Genomic DNA, 16912 nt, shown 5'->3' with positions numbered 1-16912 from the left:
TTACTGCTTCAGCACGACATGCCCATCTGGTTGTAGACAAAGACTTCAAAGTTTTCAGCTGTGTGCCGACAGTTTGGAAAATTCGCTCAAAAACAGCATGGCGCACAACACTGTTTTCAATAAAGTTGTACGCAAGTTGCACAACACCAAAGAAATCAAACATCATTCTGTTTTCTGCTCAAGACAAGCATGCATCGACAAGCACCAGGTTTAAGCTGTGGGCATAGCAGTGAACGTAGACGAGCTTGTTGTTCTGCTCTTTGCACTTTGCTTGAACGCCAGCAACGTGCCCTGACATAGTAGAAGCCCCGTCAAAGCAGACGGAACTCACAGAATTCCAGGAAACATTGATGGTGATGAGAACTGCTTGCAATGTGGAAAACACAGAGTCGCTGTCTAAATTTTTAAGCCTGTCGAGAGTAAGGAAGACCTCCACTGGCCTGTTTTTAATTTCGCAGAAGTACCTAATAACAACGGAGAGTTGTTCATGATGACTGCAGTCACTTGTTTCGTCGCACATGAGCGAGACTGTTTTACCTTCTATGCGGTGGACAATCGAAGAAAAAATGGCTGCATGCAGTGACTCTAGGATGTCATTTTGTATTCTGTTGCTGATGTAGGAGGCGTTTTTTGGGCCTGACTCTAAGTGGCCCCGCAAAACGGGGTCGTACTTCTTTAAGATATTAACTATCTCTAAATATAGACCTTGCTCTGCGCTTTCCTTATTTTCACTGTGCCCTCTGAATGGCCTTCCTCCCTTTGAGAGAAGAACAACGATGTCAGTAAGGCGCTTTAGCACCTCACGATTTTGTATTCGTTTTTCTTCAACTTGAGACGCTTGTCGTTCAAAGCTTTCATCCAGCATTGAAGCAATCGATCTGTTTGCTTTGGAGCAATTCCATGACACAACACTGCTAAGATGGCCCTGAGACTTTTCATGCTGATTAAACCTTTCTATCGCTTTCTTCCAAGTTGGAAACCCAGTTGAAACAAAGGATGGGTCTAAATGTGCTTTGGATATACCACTGCCCGGCGGAAATGCCCGACAACAAAAGCAAAAGGCTGCATCTTTTGCTGGACTGTATTCAAGCCAGCTGAACTTTGCAAACCAGTGTTCACAAAAGCTGCGCTTTCGATTATTCGTTTCTGTTTGGGCATAGCTGCCCAGATGAGGCTGAAAAGGACCCCGTGCTTGCCTGGCTTCCTTGTCCAGGTCGTTAGTCGGCATTGGCAGCGACGGGTCGTCGTCAGACATTTGGTTCTGGTTGGTGGAAAGCGTTGAGCGAAATCTCGGAGGCTCATCTGGTGCATCAGCGATGTGGCTTGGCGTCGTGGCACAGCTTGGCGTCGTGGCACAGCATGGTGAAGTGGCGCAGTCGTCAGCTTGCTGGTGGCTGGACATCTTTTCCGGTTCATTTTGTTCATGCTGCTCTTTGCAGCTTGTTGACTGTGCTGCAAACAAATAAGAGAAGTATAACTTTATAGTTTTCTTTTTACCTGTTAACATGGCTCTTAGAACACGCTCGAAAAGAAGTCTGAGTAAACAATTACAGAACCAACTGCACCAATAATAAATAAATATTTTTGGAAATTTTACGACAGCTTTCTCATCGACAGCTCAGCATAGTCTCTCCAAGCTAACAACAGCAACCGCTGCTCGGAGGCGAGCCAAACACGGCCTGCTGATTGTGTTTTCTATGTTTTAACGTAAACAACCTTTTTGAAAAAACTAGGTTGCTAAAAAGCTAGCTTTTTTTTATGTCGGTGATGTTAGTCGCGCTAGAGTTGCTAGTCTGGCCGAGGAGCACTACCTTCTTTGTTCATCGCGACAGAAGTTCGCGCCCTTCTCGTATAGTTAATAATTTCTAGAGAGATAATCCTGCACAGAGCGAATACACGACTCAAACATTTTAAGACTGCGTTTTATTAATGGTGAGCACTGGCGCTGGGCACGGAAATGCCCAGAGTTGCTGAGTACGTCAGTGAAGACAGACGGGGCTCTAATAGAAACGTTGCTAAATTCGTTAGACACATTTTCCTTTGTGAGGACTTAAACATTCGTGAGTGGGTGCGTCTCTCACTCTCACTGTTGCCTTCGTTCATGAGGCACTTCATTCACCTCAACAAGATCAGTCATTTTGCTCAACGGGGTCCTCTTGAGGTGCCACGCTATCGACTACGAAAAGACTTCATAGAATGATACCGACACGTGCTGCTATATAGAGACTTTTAATGAAAAGGATATGAATAATTTAACCAACTAAACTGAGCTCTGGAATGAATTTAATTGTGCCTTCAACAACGAAGAAAAATACTACAAGGTCAGTTTACTCGTTTTTTTCTTGGAAGGATCACATTATGTGAATGAAACTGCCTCTAGGAAGCCTTCATACAAGCACTGAACGTCCCTGAATTGACTCATCCAATCACCAAACCAGTACCGATGTGCACGGTGGACCCCTTCTTTCGTTTCTAATAAATTGCACTGTTCTCTCTTTCTATACTGCTCCGGCAATTTATGGGGTTCTAAAATAGCGGTGTCGTTTGCATGGGCACCGACAGGACCTTCTTTCTAACATTTGTCACACATTCAGTTTTAATATCCAGCCAATAAACTACCAGTATATACCATGGAAAAGTTCAAAATATTTTCACAATTTGGACACTCAAAAAAACTTCAAATTAATTAATCAGATAGCATGAATGATGTGAAATGACAGAAATCTGATCTTCGTCCACCCGAGTAAGTTACCAAGCTTTCATATAATTACGAAAGATAAAGGCAATGTCACTGATGGGTCCGGCTACCAGAGGGCCAGTACTTCTGAGGACTTTCCTGCGAGCTTGGATGCAAGCAAGTCAGTCGTTCAGCTCGATCACTAGGTAGATAGACTTACCTACCTATCTCAACAAGCTGAAAGCCAACCTGAAGGTTCCTGCTCCATGGAATTGCCATGCACTTTGTTATTTCTCAGGATTCATCATCTATAGCATGCAAGCTGCCTGCCTCAAATGTTTCAGCTATTGGCTCCATTCAACCACCTGCTCCGGAAAAATGTGAAATAGAGGTGTGTATTAAAGGAAGACGACGGCTTTAACAAGGCAAAGCAGACACTGCTGCGTCAGGCTCCTGGTGTATTGCAACCAAACTGAGGAACTGATCCTGAATGTGCCACACCTCCAGAGGCAGTTGGACCAGTGTCGTCATACAACATCCACGGAGTCAAAAGGCCCATAGGAGGTTAACCTTCTTCCAAGAATTCCATGACACACGCATGGGTATCAACGCAATGAGGTAAGGCAATGGTTGATGCCGTACAACCTTGAACAATATGCCAACAGGCTGCATTAATGCCACCAGAAGCAGAGCCACAAGCTTGGCCAGAACCCACGGCTCCATGGACAAGAATTTACATGGACTGCACTGCACCTATCGAAGGTAAAACGGTGCTAATTGTGGTAAACAGTTACCAAGATTGAAAGAAACCACTGGCATCTGCAGCCAGCCAACTCCACTGCAACAGTCGAATATCTGAGGAACACGGTCGCCTGGTTAGGACTTCCTGTTTGCTTGGTGTCCAATAATGGAACACCATTCCCCGGCATGCTGTTTACCGACTTCATTACTCAGAATGGAATTGGCCACCTAAGGACTGCACCGAACTATCCACAGTCAAACAGACTTCCCGAGAGAGCTGTCAGAACGATCAAGGACAGTCTAAAGAAACTCTCGGGTGGTTCTTTGGCCGCATACTTGCCAAGATGGCTCCTTGTGTACCGTCGCACACCGCCTACCACAGGAGGACAATCTCCAACAGAGCTCGTGTTCAACTTTTGTCCTAGAGTTTGCTGCATGGACCTCATCACTGAGACCCAGGAGCCAAAGGTAGACCTGGAAAGACCTAGCAACCTCAAAGAAAGCAGCCCTGTTTTTGAAAGAAAAAATGAAAGCCGCTTACAGCTCCCTGTAACGCCGAATTAGAGCGCAGCTCTTGAGGAGGAGGAGGGAAGGGCACGGGGGGGGGGGGGGGGGGGGGTAAACTAACCAGGGGGGGGGGGTCACGTGATCTTGGGGGTCACGTGACCCCCAATGCCGATGATGTCATCACTGACGTCACTGATGACGTCATCCGTGACGATGACGATGCGGGTACCGATGACGTCATTAGTGACGTCACTGATGGCTTCACCAGTGATGATGACGATGACGATGCGAATGTCGGTGACGTCATCAGTGACGTCGCTGATGACGTCATCAGTGATGATGACGATGACGATGCGGATGCCGGTGACGACATCAGTGACGTCACTGATGACGTCATCAGTGATGATGACGATGACGATGCGGATGCCGGTGACGTCGTCAGTGATGATGACGATGACGATGTGGATGCCGGTGACGTCATCAGTGATGATGACGATGACAATGTGGATGCCGGTGACGTCATCAGTGATGATGACGATGACGATGTGGATGCCGGTGACATCAGTGATGATGACGATGACGATGGGGATGCCGGTGACGTCATCAGTGATGATGACGATGACGATGCGGATGCCGGTGACGTCATCAGTGATGATGACGATGACGATGTGGATGCCGGTGACGTCATCAGTGATGATGACGATGACGATGCCGGTGACGTCATCAGTGATGATGACGATGACGATGGGGATGCCGGTGACGTCATCAGTGATGATGACGATGACGATGTGGATGCCGGTGACGTCATCAGTAATGATGACGATGACGATGTGGATGCCGGTGACGTCATCAGTGATGATGACGATGACGATGTGGATGCCGGCGACGTCATCAGTGATGATGACGATGACGATGTGGATGCTGGTGACGTCATCAGTGATGATGACGATGACGATGTGGATGCCGGTGACGTCATCAGTGACGATGACGTCATCGGGGGGTCACGCGACATCGGCGGGGGTCACGTGACCTTGGGGGGTCACGTGACCTCGAGGAGGGGGTCACGTGACCTTGAGGAGGGGGTCACGTGACCTCAGGGGAGTCACGTGACCCCCCACGAGGTCACGTGACCCCGGTGGGGGGGCTCGCGCGGTGCATTATGGGACATTTCCCATGATGCACCGCGCGGTTACGCCGACGGCGACGGCAGCGCCGCTCAAGCCGGAAACGGGCCCCTAAGAGCTGCGCTCTAACATGGGAGCTGTAGAACAATGGGGACCAAGATCATCTTCCAGGTTGTCGAAAACTGCATGACTTTGGTAAAATCCACCATGGCACAATGAAGCAGCACCTGGACCAGTTGTGCCCGAGACGCTTTAACTCAACTCATTTCTAGTCAGATGATGATATTACCACTGGGCACTAACTTGATTGGCAGTTAACAAGTGAAAAAAACAGGCTATGGACCAGGAACTGAGCAGGCATTTTAAGCAGTGCAAGGATGCCCCACTCAGGCACGGGGGACACCAACCAAGATGAACCTTTAGCTTGTGCGGCAAAGTGTTGGATCAGGCCACCACCAGGGGTCAGTGTTTCTGGGGGCTTCCCTGTGCAACGGCCATGGGCTTTCTCTCTTTTCCCACACTTTCCAGTGACCATGTAACGAATATGTATGACACGGCCATGTCAATTATTCCCTAATAAACAAATAGGTATGATCCTTGCACTCCATGGATGAAGCAGCCACCAACAATTTCAACATTGGTCTGTATGGAGTCAAAAAACAAGGAAATAAAGGAACTTCTGACACACAACTATTCTTGATGCATGCACACAATAGACTACTTCCATAAAGCCCTGCATGCAACACGGCGCGCGTTGCACTCTGGGAACTAGTTGGCCAGGGAGGAGAGTGGCATGGTTTCGGTTTCGATCGACACGTCGACCAGAGATTACACACAGAGCGTGGACTATAAACGGCCATTATTTCATGTTTTCTGGTCCCGAGAGCGTCATTTGCGGTCTATAAACTAACCTAAATGGCCAGACCTCGAAGCTTTAGCACAAGCCCGAGACGTATATAGCTTCTCTTAACACATGCTTGTTCTATTTTTGTACTTGAGCCTTTTTGTTAGCGTTTCGAGGTATCTGGACGAGCCAGTGCTGGGAATCTCGACGCTGCGAAGCGCGGGGATCTTGTTTATGTACGAATCAACAGGCTGTAGCAACCAATAAGTATGCATACATCGAGCTCGCGCCTTTACATTATATGTTGTTGATCAGGAAGTTTGTTCGTTTCGTGCGTCCATAGAAGAAATATTACTTTTTGCAATTACTGTTTTCTTAATACGCCTGTGTACGCGAAGTAAAACTCGGAGGTGCCATTGAAAAGCTCAATTATAACACACTTCTTATCTCTTATCTGTACTGACCCGCAGCGCTGCACGAAGCGAAGTCCCCACCCACTTGCATTTTACTAATATTCAACATCGCGTATGCACGTAACGTTGTCCTGCAATCGTATAGGCACATTCGCGCATACAAACCGTTTTAAGAAAGCAAAAGTCGAGCACTTGTGTGAAAAATGTTGCACCATTCGCCAGAAGTACGCCGGACGGGTATGAACCCCTATGCGGTGCGCCAAACGAACGAAATTATTCAAAGTGCATTTGACGGTTGCTAATGGCCATAATATTTGTCATGTGTCAGCTTTCTTCCTGCCTGAGTATGCCGCGATAATTTCGGACACACCGTTCAGGCACAGATCTTGGGCGTCAGTAAAAGCTCGTCCAAAAAGGCTTAGCGAGGAGTAGGGGACGCTTGTTAGGGCCTCCGTCGTAGCTAGCCCATCTCCGCGTTCAGAGGCTCCGGAAGTCTTTCTTTGGAGGGGGGGCTCGACATCTCCGAAATCCTTAAGGTTAGGTCGGTTTCAGGTTGACATTAATTGCCATATTGGAATGAAAACATATTAATGCAGCGTGTTCGCATATTCACGCACATATCCATGGAAAACAAAGTAAAACGATGGTTCAGTAAAATAACAGTAAGAAGCTTGCACTGACAACTCATAAAATGACTGGATAACCACTGATATCAGCCGCACCATGTGTTCTTTAATTTTTCTTTCCTATACCAACTTTTACATATCAACTGCAGCTGTGCCTATGCCAAATTGGCTATGTCTAAAAATGAAAACGTCCCTTCATTTAGGGATTCTCGGGGAAGCATGATGTATTAACGCAGACGTAGACAAACAAGTGTTAAAAGTTTTCGACAAAACCCCGAGACTCGGGGGGAAAAAAAGGACAACACAACACAAAGTCTCATACACAGCAATGTTGCGCCATCAGATGTCTCAACTGGAGGCAGAGATTGCATACATCGGAATGTACCTCAGGGTCAAGTACATCGACCGTGATCGCTTCGGACTCCTGGCGTCAATGCAAGTTGGGGGGCATCACAAAAGGAAGGTGCTGAATGATAAGAGCTGTTTGAGACTTCGTGTTGTCTTGTCCTGAGTTTGTAAACAAGTGTCGCCTAATACCTCACCACCCTGCGGGCACGACGCCGCATGCGCGCAAAGCTTTCGCCATCGAAGGCGCCTTGTCAAATTTGGGAGCTCGTAGACTTGCCTTTTCTAAGCACTCCCGAATCCCCACTCAAGCTCACCAGCCCCCCCTCCCCCTCCTAATGATGGCCTTTAAGCGCCGCGGTAGTACCGCCTGCCTGTTTTGTCTGCGGGCCAGAGAAGCATCATGCATCTTCTGGGCTTCTTGCTTCCACACGGGGGAAGCAGACAAACGCTCGCGGACGTCGTCTTGTCGGAATCCATTCATTTCGCTGTCCCCTCTTAGTTCGCTCTAAACTGGTTGTCGATCAGGCTCATGAGTCCTGCCTGTCATTTTCTTTTGGCTTTGACTTTTCAAGCAAGCCTCTCCGTCGCCCCGGTGCTTTTTGTGCTTGGCGGAGGTGAGGAGGGCGGTAGGTCAGCGTGCATAAAGGGTCATTTATTTCGGCTCAGGAGAGACGGAGGTACAGCAGATAGGCCGAAGGCCCATACCAGATAACCTGCAAACACACAAACTAAAAAAAAAAAAAAAAAGAGAGGGAGGGGGAGGGGGGGCTCGGCAGCTCGGTTTTGGGGACAGGAGGGGCTCAAGCCCACCCTGCCCCCCCGCTTCCGGAGCCCCTGTCCGCGTTTGCGAAAACTTAATCTTCTATCAGCATAAAATTTGAGTGGGAGATATATGATGACACGAGGAAGACATCATAGTAACTTTGGTGCAGTAGTGAGGTCGAATTTATTGTGTTTCCTTAAAAGTTTACGCGTCAACGCTGGGCTCAACTTTGATACTCCTGTGAGAATGCGGCTTGCTTTTTGCCCAATGAAGTAACAAGAAGCGGACGTTTGGCAAACAAAATAGGTGAAAGGCTCCAGGTGAACAAATTTCAGTTCTACTTCACTGGTACTAGACGGGATTATTGAAATTGAACTCAAAGATGCACTCGTTAAGGTGACTAAGCCACGTCTTACTACGTTTGCATACGCACTCAAATATCCGGTGTTTCGGGTACCAAAAAAAGTGCCCCGGCCTTCGTTTTGTATCGCTCGAGAATGAGTATATTGTACATTCGTAAAAAAGTCAGATAATCGAAAACGCAAGCAGTGCGTTCGGTCGCGGCGTGATAGCATGAGATGAATCTGCTCAGTCGAAACCGAAACTGAGTGGCCAACTAGTTCCCAGAGTGCACTGCATGGTATTTCGCCACAATGGGGCGCGTCGGTTTTGGAAGAAGTCCATTGGCCATCAGTCTCCTTGCAACATCCTGGACACAGCAACAAAACCCAGCCCTTGCACCTGTTACACTGAGTACGAGCGTCCGACAAAAACTAACTCACGGAAAGGAAATGGCGGCAGTTAGGTCTACTGCAAACGAACTAACACACAGATACCTGACAATAATTAAGTCTGCAACTACAATGAAATAAAATGAGACAGACCCAAAAGCTGCAACCGATGACCATGGAGGGGACATGGGTCTCGTGCCTCTGCAAGAAAAAACACAGAAACTGCAAAATTAAAATAGGCAAGTGGATAAACCAAAAGGGTCGGAGGCAAAGCATAGGCTCCCAGAAGCGTAAAGGTGCTGCACGGTGAAGGCTCACATGGAAAGCTCATAAAGTAAAGGGATGGCTTGCAAATGTCTTAAGCAAGTGCAGAAGTGAAAAACTTGAGGATACAGAGAGAGTGCATATTTCGAGGTGTGCGAATGACACGAGCAAAGTGAACAGAAGAATGACAGGGGAAAAGACAAGCTAACATGGGCAGGAAGTCTCTGCATAGGCTTTCATGCAAGACACCAGGAAGGAAAGTGTAGGCTACAAACATCCACATGAAGCAAAAAAGGATGAGTGAAACATAAGCAGTGCATAGCACAAGGAGGAGGACAAGAAAAAAAAACATGATACAGAAGAGCAAGATTGCATGACAGCGAAAGCTTCACATAGGCCTACACGTAGAGCAGAAGAAAAATTGCTCCCCACAAAGAACCGTAGCAAGCGTAAAAAAATTCAGAGGCTTCATGCAGCCATACACACAGAGCACAATAAAAAAAAAAGCTTCCCACAAACATCCGAAGCAAGCGTAAAAGTAAAAGAATATTCTGGGACCTCACTCAGGCTTACATGCAGAGCATAAGAAAAAGCAAGCTTCCCACAAAGAGCTGAAGAAAGTGTGAAAAAAATTTAGATGCTTCACGCAAACTTACACGCAGAGCACAAGAAAAAGAAAGGATTCCCACAAACATCTGAAGCAAGCATGAAAAAAATCCAGAGGCTTCATGCAGGCTTGCACATAGAGCATAAGAAAAAGAGCTTCCCACAAACATCTCTAGTAAGCGTAAAAAAAATTCAGAGGCGTCACACAGGTTTACAGGCAGAGCCTAAGAAAAAAAGCGTTCCACAAAGACCCATAGCAAGCGTAAAAAAAATTCAGAGGCCTCAGGCAGAGCACAAAAAAATGGGCTTCTCACAGACCCGTAGCAAGCATAAAAAAAGCACAGATATTTACAAGCACAGCACAAGAAACTTCCCACAAACATGTGTAGCAAGCATAAAAAAAAATGCAGAGGCTTCACGTAGGCTTACATGGAGATCACAAGAAAAAGGGCCTCGCACAAACAACCGTTGCAAGAGTAAAAAAAATTCAGAAGTGCCTCGGTAAACAAGGAACGCAAAAAATGAAAGCTGCCCTTAACACAAAGAAGAAAGCAAAGTAAAAACAAAATGAGAACGGGACAACAGTTTCATCAACTAAGGCAATCTAAAACACTAATTAGTTTTCCGAGGTCCTGCCATCGACTGCCGAAGTCCCTGCGTTCAGCTACCCCAGCCGCCAACTCGCGACTTTTTTCCCGCAGGAACAGTTGCAGCCGTGCATGGCAGAATCGCCTGATGAGCTTCATTTTGATTTCATGGCGGTCGGGCAGCTGAACACATTGGCTCTCTGCAGCCATCCTCGCCGATAGGCCGTCCAGGATGCCCCGTGCATGCATCAAATCCGCAATGAGGCTGCGAAAGACACTTTCACAAATTGTGAAGAGGGCGCGTGCAGCTTCAGAGGGGCAGGTCAGAGCGTCAGGGACATAACTCTTTAGCCTGAGGAGGCTATTTGCAGGTGCCATGGGGACTTGAACAGCCGCAGCACACGTGTCACATGTAGCATTATGTTTTACAACTCTTCGTACCACATACCCGCGTAATAGTCAAAGCTATTCTCCTCAGGTTGTGACATGGTGAGTTCTACCTCCTCAAGAAAAATGTCGGTGGGCACAGCAGGTTGTACATCCAAGTCTGCGAGGTCAGCCAGGTAGAAGGAGGCATCGTCCAGTTCGTAGGACCCTGCCTTGGACGCCTTCAGGTACTGCGAGTGTGTGACGATTTTCAAGGTCATCTTAAACTCCAAGAAGTTGGGATAGGGTTGCCCTGTCGCATTACCGAAAACAAGTTTTCATGGCAGTCCTGCGTGAATCTGGATGTGAGCACAAATGAAAAAGAATGTCCCTCAATGAGACTTTGCTGCAGGTCTAGAATGGACTTGGTAGAGAGGATTACCCCCGCCTGCACTGGCTTGAACGCCCCATCCCCAATAGTGAGGTGGAGAAAAAGATCCTTAAATTTGACCAAAAAGTCAAGGGTGTTCTTGTAGCAGGCCTCATTTTGCCTGCTGATCGCAAGGACTGGGTGCCTGCTGCTCATAAGATCAAACCATTTGTTGACCTGTTCCAAGAACCAAGCCGTGGTGAGGAAGTTGGTGCTCCAGCCATGTTTCTCCACCAGGAAGCGCAGGGCAGTGGCCGTGGAGTGACTGAGGACCCGTAGGGCAGTGCTCACCTACAAACACAGAACTGCTTTAGATCATCAAGTGTATGCAATGTTTGGTAAACTCGACTGAAGGAATCAATGATTTGAAACTTCCCCCTCAGTCAATAAAAGAACAGAATGGGCACTAAACGAAGAAAAGGCTGCTAACTTCCATTATTGTTGTCCATACGAATGGTTTTTGCTGGTTTTTTACGAGTTTTTGCCACTCTGTTAAAGTTGGCAGTTCCACTTCATGAGCAAAGGTGATGAATGCCAGCACTGAAGTAAAGTACACTCCATGGTTACTTTGGTAGCTGTGCGTTGCTAAAAGTGTCACCGACTCCGATTTGTGAACCACTGACTGATTTTGTTGAAAACACTTTAAGGGAAGCTAAAGAGGTTCTCCAAAAAAAAATGAGTTAGAGGTAAATTCTTCCGTATTTGTATCCTGCAAAGTTGAATATGCACTATTTGCTCAAGAAGTATCACCCAACGCAAAGAAATATTTAAAAAATTCACTCGGCATGATGTCACGTCAAGAACTTTCACCTGGCCACCGAAGCTCAAGCACCATCTCTCGTGCAGTGTTCCGGCACATGTGACCAGCCTTGCCCAATGCAGCGTTTTTTTTTCTCGTGAAATGGTGCGTCATCTGCTACAGACGCCTAGTTCCCGCTACAATCTTTCACGCCTGACCAACATCCGCTAAATCTTTTATGAAAGTTTATAGGTGTACTAAACTTACAGCAAAACAAACAGGCGAGTGAAAATCGTGAGCATGAGGTGAATCGCACACAATTTGTCGACCACTCAAATAAGCTTGCAATAGCTGCAGAGATTCCGAGGATCCTTGTTGCGACGCTGCTGTCTCTCAGAAATTTCCTCCTAGCTTCTTACACCTCGGGAGGGCGGGGCTTCAGCGCTATGGTCAAAATGCTTTGATGGCTACTCCGGGCCTCAAATTGACAAATAATTTTAATATTCGTGATACTGGAGGCCATATGAAGATGATGCAAGTGTTTTTTAAAGGTACAAAACCGCTTTAGTTTCCCCTTAAGCAGGCACGTGCGAATAACGAATTTTATGTTTCAAGCGAATAAGAAGCTAATAGTGACTTGGGTCGAATAATTTCGAATCGCATATTGAATACTTGCTGTGCCTTTCTGATACTGCCATTGCGCTCAGCTTCCGCCATCTTGACAGTGTTGATGTCAAGATGGCGGAAGGTAGCTTAGCTTAATGGAAGCTAACCTAAGTTAGCTTCCAGTCGTGTGTAACTAGCTTAGCTAGCTACAAACAAGCTAAGCTACATGCTAACTTAGCTTAGCACTCTTACCTTAGTACACATTTTTCAAAACATTATAGTATTTGAGTGATGGATGAGTGTGAACGAGTATGAATAAAAAGTCATTTTAGATATGATATAAAGACTATCATACCTAAAACACCTAATATCAAGGGGCACACAGTAATCCACTGAAATGAGGTTAGACAAGAGTAATTTTGAGTATGTTTTGTTCACGTTCTCAAGGATGTGCGTAAATTCTGCAGTTGCTAATCGAAGCAACAAATGAAGCTTGTCATTTAGTTCTCCTTGTCAACAGCCTTTTTCCTGTAGAGATAGCTTTCTAGTGCACAAACTCAGCATGTGAGCAATGATTATACTTTGTAAAGGAAAATCTAGCTGGTTTCATTTAGGTTATTCTCAAGTATCTGCCTACCCACTGCCAAGGCTCAGTTAATTCTGATCTAAATTACTGAATGACTCTCGCTTCAAATAAATCAAGCTCTACATAGAGATTGTAAGTAGATGAGAGATTTGTCAGTCCTCTTGCTATACCCAAATATTCGTTTTAAATCTTAGACTAAAGAAATGATGAGCAATGATGCACACTGCTTGACGGGACCTCAATTGTAGAGTAACACATATTCATGGTAAAAGCCAGTTTTTTTTTTTTTGGGCCTTGAGGTAAGCACTTATATTGACCAGGAACATGAACAATCATTACGCTACATTACAATGTTTTCCTGAATTCGTCGCACACGCGCGTGACCTCTTCTTCTCTGGAGGTGTGCCTTCCACTCAATGCACAATCGCAGTGCCTGCGAAATACGCACAATCACGGTGTTTTCTCTGTAAGTGTCGCTTCTGCACAGCACACCGGTGCTCGTTAAGAAGCGCACTCAACTGCGCTAACTCGCTGCAATCGCGACTTTGCCAGCACTTAGAAAGTGTGCACATCACCGAATGAACGGCACGCAGCCAACTCATCGCGAGTCCCAAGGGCAACTGATAAGAGCGCTAGAGCGATCTCGACATCACAGGACACAGGACACACACGATTGGTAGGTGAGATGATGTTTTATTCTAGTAGGGCCGCGCCAATTACGGGGTGCAGATTAGACCTACCTTCCACTACATTAATGGGACGCTTAGTACCTGGGAATGGTGACTAGAATGACGTCACGTGAGAACTGTGTATAGCCATAGGCTGGGGATGGCAACATGTGCAGCATGTGCTGAGCTGTAAACAATGTTTAATTTTGGCCATTCGTGTGCAGAGATTAGTCATGAGCTGCCCAAATGTTTGCCGAGGCACTTATTGTCACGAACCCAAGTCAAGTGTTCATGCAGTGCTCGTATGGAATCCATAAGCCTCATTCGACCATCATCACCACAGGGTGCTCTCCTAGACACCGTCAGCATAATTACCTCCATGGTCGCATCAGCAAGGTTACAAAAATTGGGAGTGAAGGAAACACTCCCCCTCTAAACTTGAATTCACATCTCGACGAGTGCAAGATACTGAGGTCAAACTAGTGCTGTATGCCTGCGATGAGAGAATCATTCCAACACAATATCAATAATCTACCCCTTCATACCACACTGCAACTAAGTGAAAAAGGAACCATGACACCAACTTATCATTTAAAAATAAATTGTGTAAAATACAAAAACACTACAGTTACTAACAAGGATATTATACCTGCAAATAATCAACAGGGAGCTTTGAAGCATTTGAGTAGCCTGACAACAAACTTGCCTTCAAGCCGCCGCCCTAGAGTTCTAGACGACGGCAATGGGAAGCTCCCCTCCAGTAGCAAGTCGTAGCCCAAGCTGCCACATGCAGATCGCATCTGCAGCGACTTCTTCACCGTCTCATTAGACCACTTGGACCCCCTGTTGCTGGATCTCGATAGAGCTGCCAGTTGGTCCACAGTGAAGAACTCGTGCAAGTGAGACCAGAATGTCGCTTCCCTTGTCTTTTGTAAGGCAGCCTGCCTCACCAAGCGATGATTCTCGTTCTCCAGCTGCTTGATCTTCCGGCTCATCTGAAGAAAGACATCTTCAGTGAGCCTAGGTGAAACGGGTGATGGAGAAAGAGGCTGTAGGGTTCGCTTAGAGGTCTTGGCCGCTGGTTGCCACAAACACGGTACAAGAATTGGGTGTCGCCCACCTCATGAGATCACTCCAAGCAGTGCAAGAACCATGACACATACCCAGCTGGTGGAGGCCGCCGACACCAAGGTGCCGAGGGCAGCTGCGCTGGCCTGGCCGCGCTGGTTGTCACTGGTCACCTGCAGCGAAGGGTGCGGTGGTATTGCTACACGGGGGTACGCAGGACCCTGGAAGATGCTTACGAAGCACGCCCCGCTGGTGGTGGGGAGCGGCTGCGTTAGCAGGCCGCCCTGCAGGGCCGCTCCAGAGGTCCTGGCTGCTGGTTGCTACAAACACGGTACGAGAATCGGGCGATTCCCACCTCACAAGATCACTCCAAGCCGTGCAAGAACCACATACCCAGCTGATGGTGTCTGCCGACACCAAGGTGCCGCGGGCAGCTGAGCTGGCCTGGCCGCGCTGGTTGTCACTGGTCACCTGCGGCGAAGAGCGTGGTGGTATTGCTACACGGGGGTACGCAGGACCCTGGAAGATGCTTACGAAGCACGCCCCACTGGTGGTGGGGAGCGGCTGCGTCAGCAGGCCGACCTGCAGGGTCGCTCCGGAGGTCCTGGCCGCTGGTTGCTGCAAACACGGCACGAGAATCCTCGTTTTGCAGAAATATGGGTTCGAGAATAAATGGATTTGTCGCCCTTTCTATCTTCATGCTGGCCGAGCGGAGAGGGACGAAGGCTTCTTTGTATTTACCTCGGGGTGAAAGATAATCCTCAAGGGGGACAAAAGTGGTTTTGGGGGAGCTCTATCTAAGTCAATGCGACACAATAAGCCAACGGGACGCAGTGGACGTGCCTGCGGCCAGGGAACTCTCGTCTTTTAGCCATGCACTCTCGAACCACTAATTCTGCAAATGGTCCACTGGGTGTTGCCCACCTCATGAGATCACTCCAAGCCATGCAAGAACCATGACAGATACTTAGCTGGTGAGGCTGTCATAACATTACAAGGCAGCTGAGAGTGATGAATGCCTCATGCATTAACTTAATAGAAGCAACAGAATATGAGTTATTGGGTTTTGACTTACATTTCCATGAGGCGGGGTTTTGTGCTGTGTCAGGCTGCAACACTGAATGATGGTGTCTCATGCACTCTTGCACAAGGACCACTCCGATTTTAAAAAAAAAGAAAAGGTCTCTGACATGGAACAGAGATGTCAACAGCCTACCAAGTCCACATTATTATAGGTCACCTGTGCCTCTTTCAAATCATATCAGTAAAAACATCTTAACACAAGATAAATTATTGCTTTTAATTCACTCTCATAATCTAGGTAAATACCAAAAGAACAAAAATCTCACTTAACCTCGTTACACACACTCACTTGACTTTCAGAATGCAGAAACAAGCTCGGAACAGCTGTGGCTTTTAGCCTCCTCCAGCCGTCAGAGCACCTCGTCTGGAACTGGGAGGGCTCGAAGTGGTCCTGCAGCGAATAACGTTTTGGTAGACGTCAAAACTGTGTATTCAGTCGCTCGCGTCACAGTACAGTTATTCCGCTGACGAGAGGCTCACGCTTTCAAAATACGCGATCTTACAAATCCATCATCGCACGACCGCCACAGGCCTGAACCACTCGTCTTTCTGCGGTGAAGCGAAAGCGCACAGGACGCTTCCACGGCAGTAGAGAATAGATCACAAAATACACGGTTTCGTCACAGTGCACTCGCGTCCACCGTGCTCGCGTCACAATATTAACAATGAACAATACCTCACCTCGCAAAGGTACGTTCTGTCGGGAGGTTTCCACCCCGCGCCACGCCTGATTCCTGAAAGCCACAGTTTCCGTCTCCTCGGGGATTTCGGCAGCTTGAACAAGCGAATTCCCCTGGAAGCTCTGTTCTGGCACTTCAGAGCACAACAACGACCCATTCATCAAACAAGAACGGAACGGCGGAACTCCCGCGGCTACACAAACTTTTGTTTACGTTATTTCAACGCACGTGTCCGCGTGCGCATTCGTTTATTCTATCATTAAAGAAGGCTATGACGAAAAGCTCACATGCACCAAGTTTTCAGTCACCGAGCGTTAACTTTTTTAACTCTAGCGACGCTAAAATGAAATTACCGAACCCTGCTTTACTTTTGAGGCTCACGACCACCGCTAGGGGAGGTTTTGCGGCTTGTGATTGGTCACGAGCGGCCTGTCAATCAACTATTCGACCAATAG

The 16912-nt window shown here is 47.3% G+C and overlaps 1 protein-coding gene across 1 annotated transcript; it reads right to left on the bottom strand.

Moving 5' to 3' along the window:
- Positions 1-8943: 8943 nt before the first annotated feature.
- On the bottom strand, positions 8944-16866 carry LOC115309236 (the record flags this gene model as incomplete). The annotated part of the gene is made up of 5 exons (XM_029967422.4): positions 16459-16866; positions 16067-16168; positions 14333-14621; positions 11205-11318; positions 8944-8975 (listed from the first exon to the last, which is right to left on the bottom strand). Coding segments are annotated over exons 1-5 (693 nt in total), but the record flags the coding sequence as incomplete, so codon positions are not given.
- Positions 16867-16912: the final 46 nt, after the last annotated feature.

Source organism: Ixodes scapularis, unplaced genomic scaffold (assembly GCF_016920785.2).
Source record: "Ixodes scapularis isolate PalLabHiFi unplaced genomic scaffold, ASM1692078v2 PGA_scaffold5__190_contigs__length_132052651, whole genome shotgun sequence".
NCBI lineage: Eukaryota > Metazoa > Arthropoda > Arachnida > Ixodida > Ixodidae > Ixodes > Ixodes scapularis.
The sequence above is the reverse complement of the archived record's forward strand: the minus strand, read 5'-3'. Positions and strand labels throughout refer to the sequence as shown.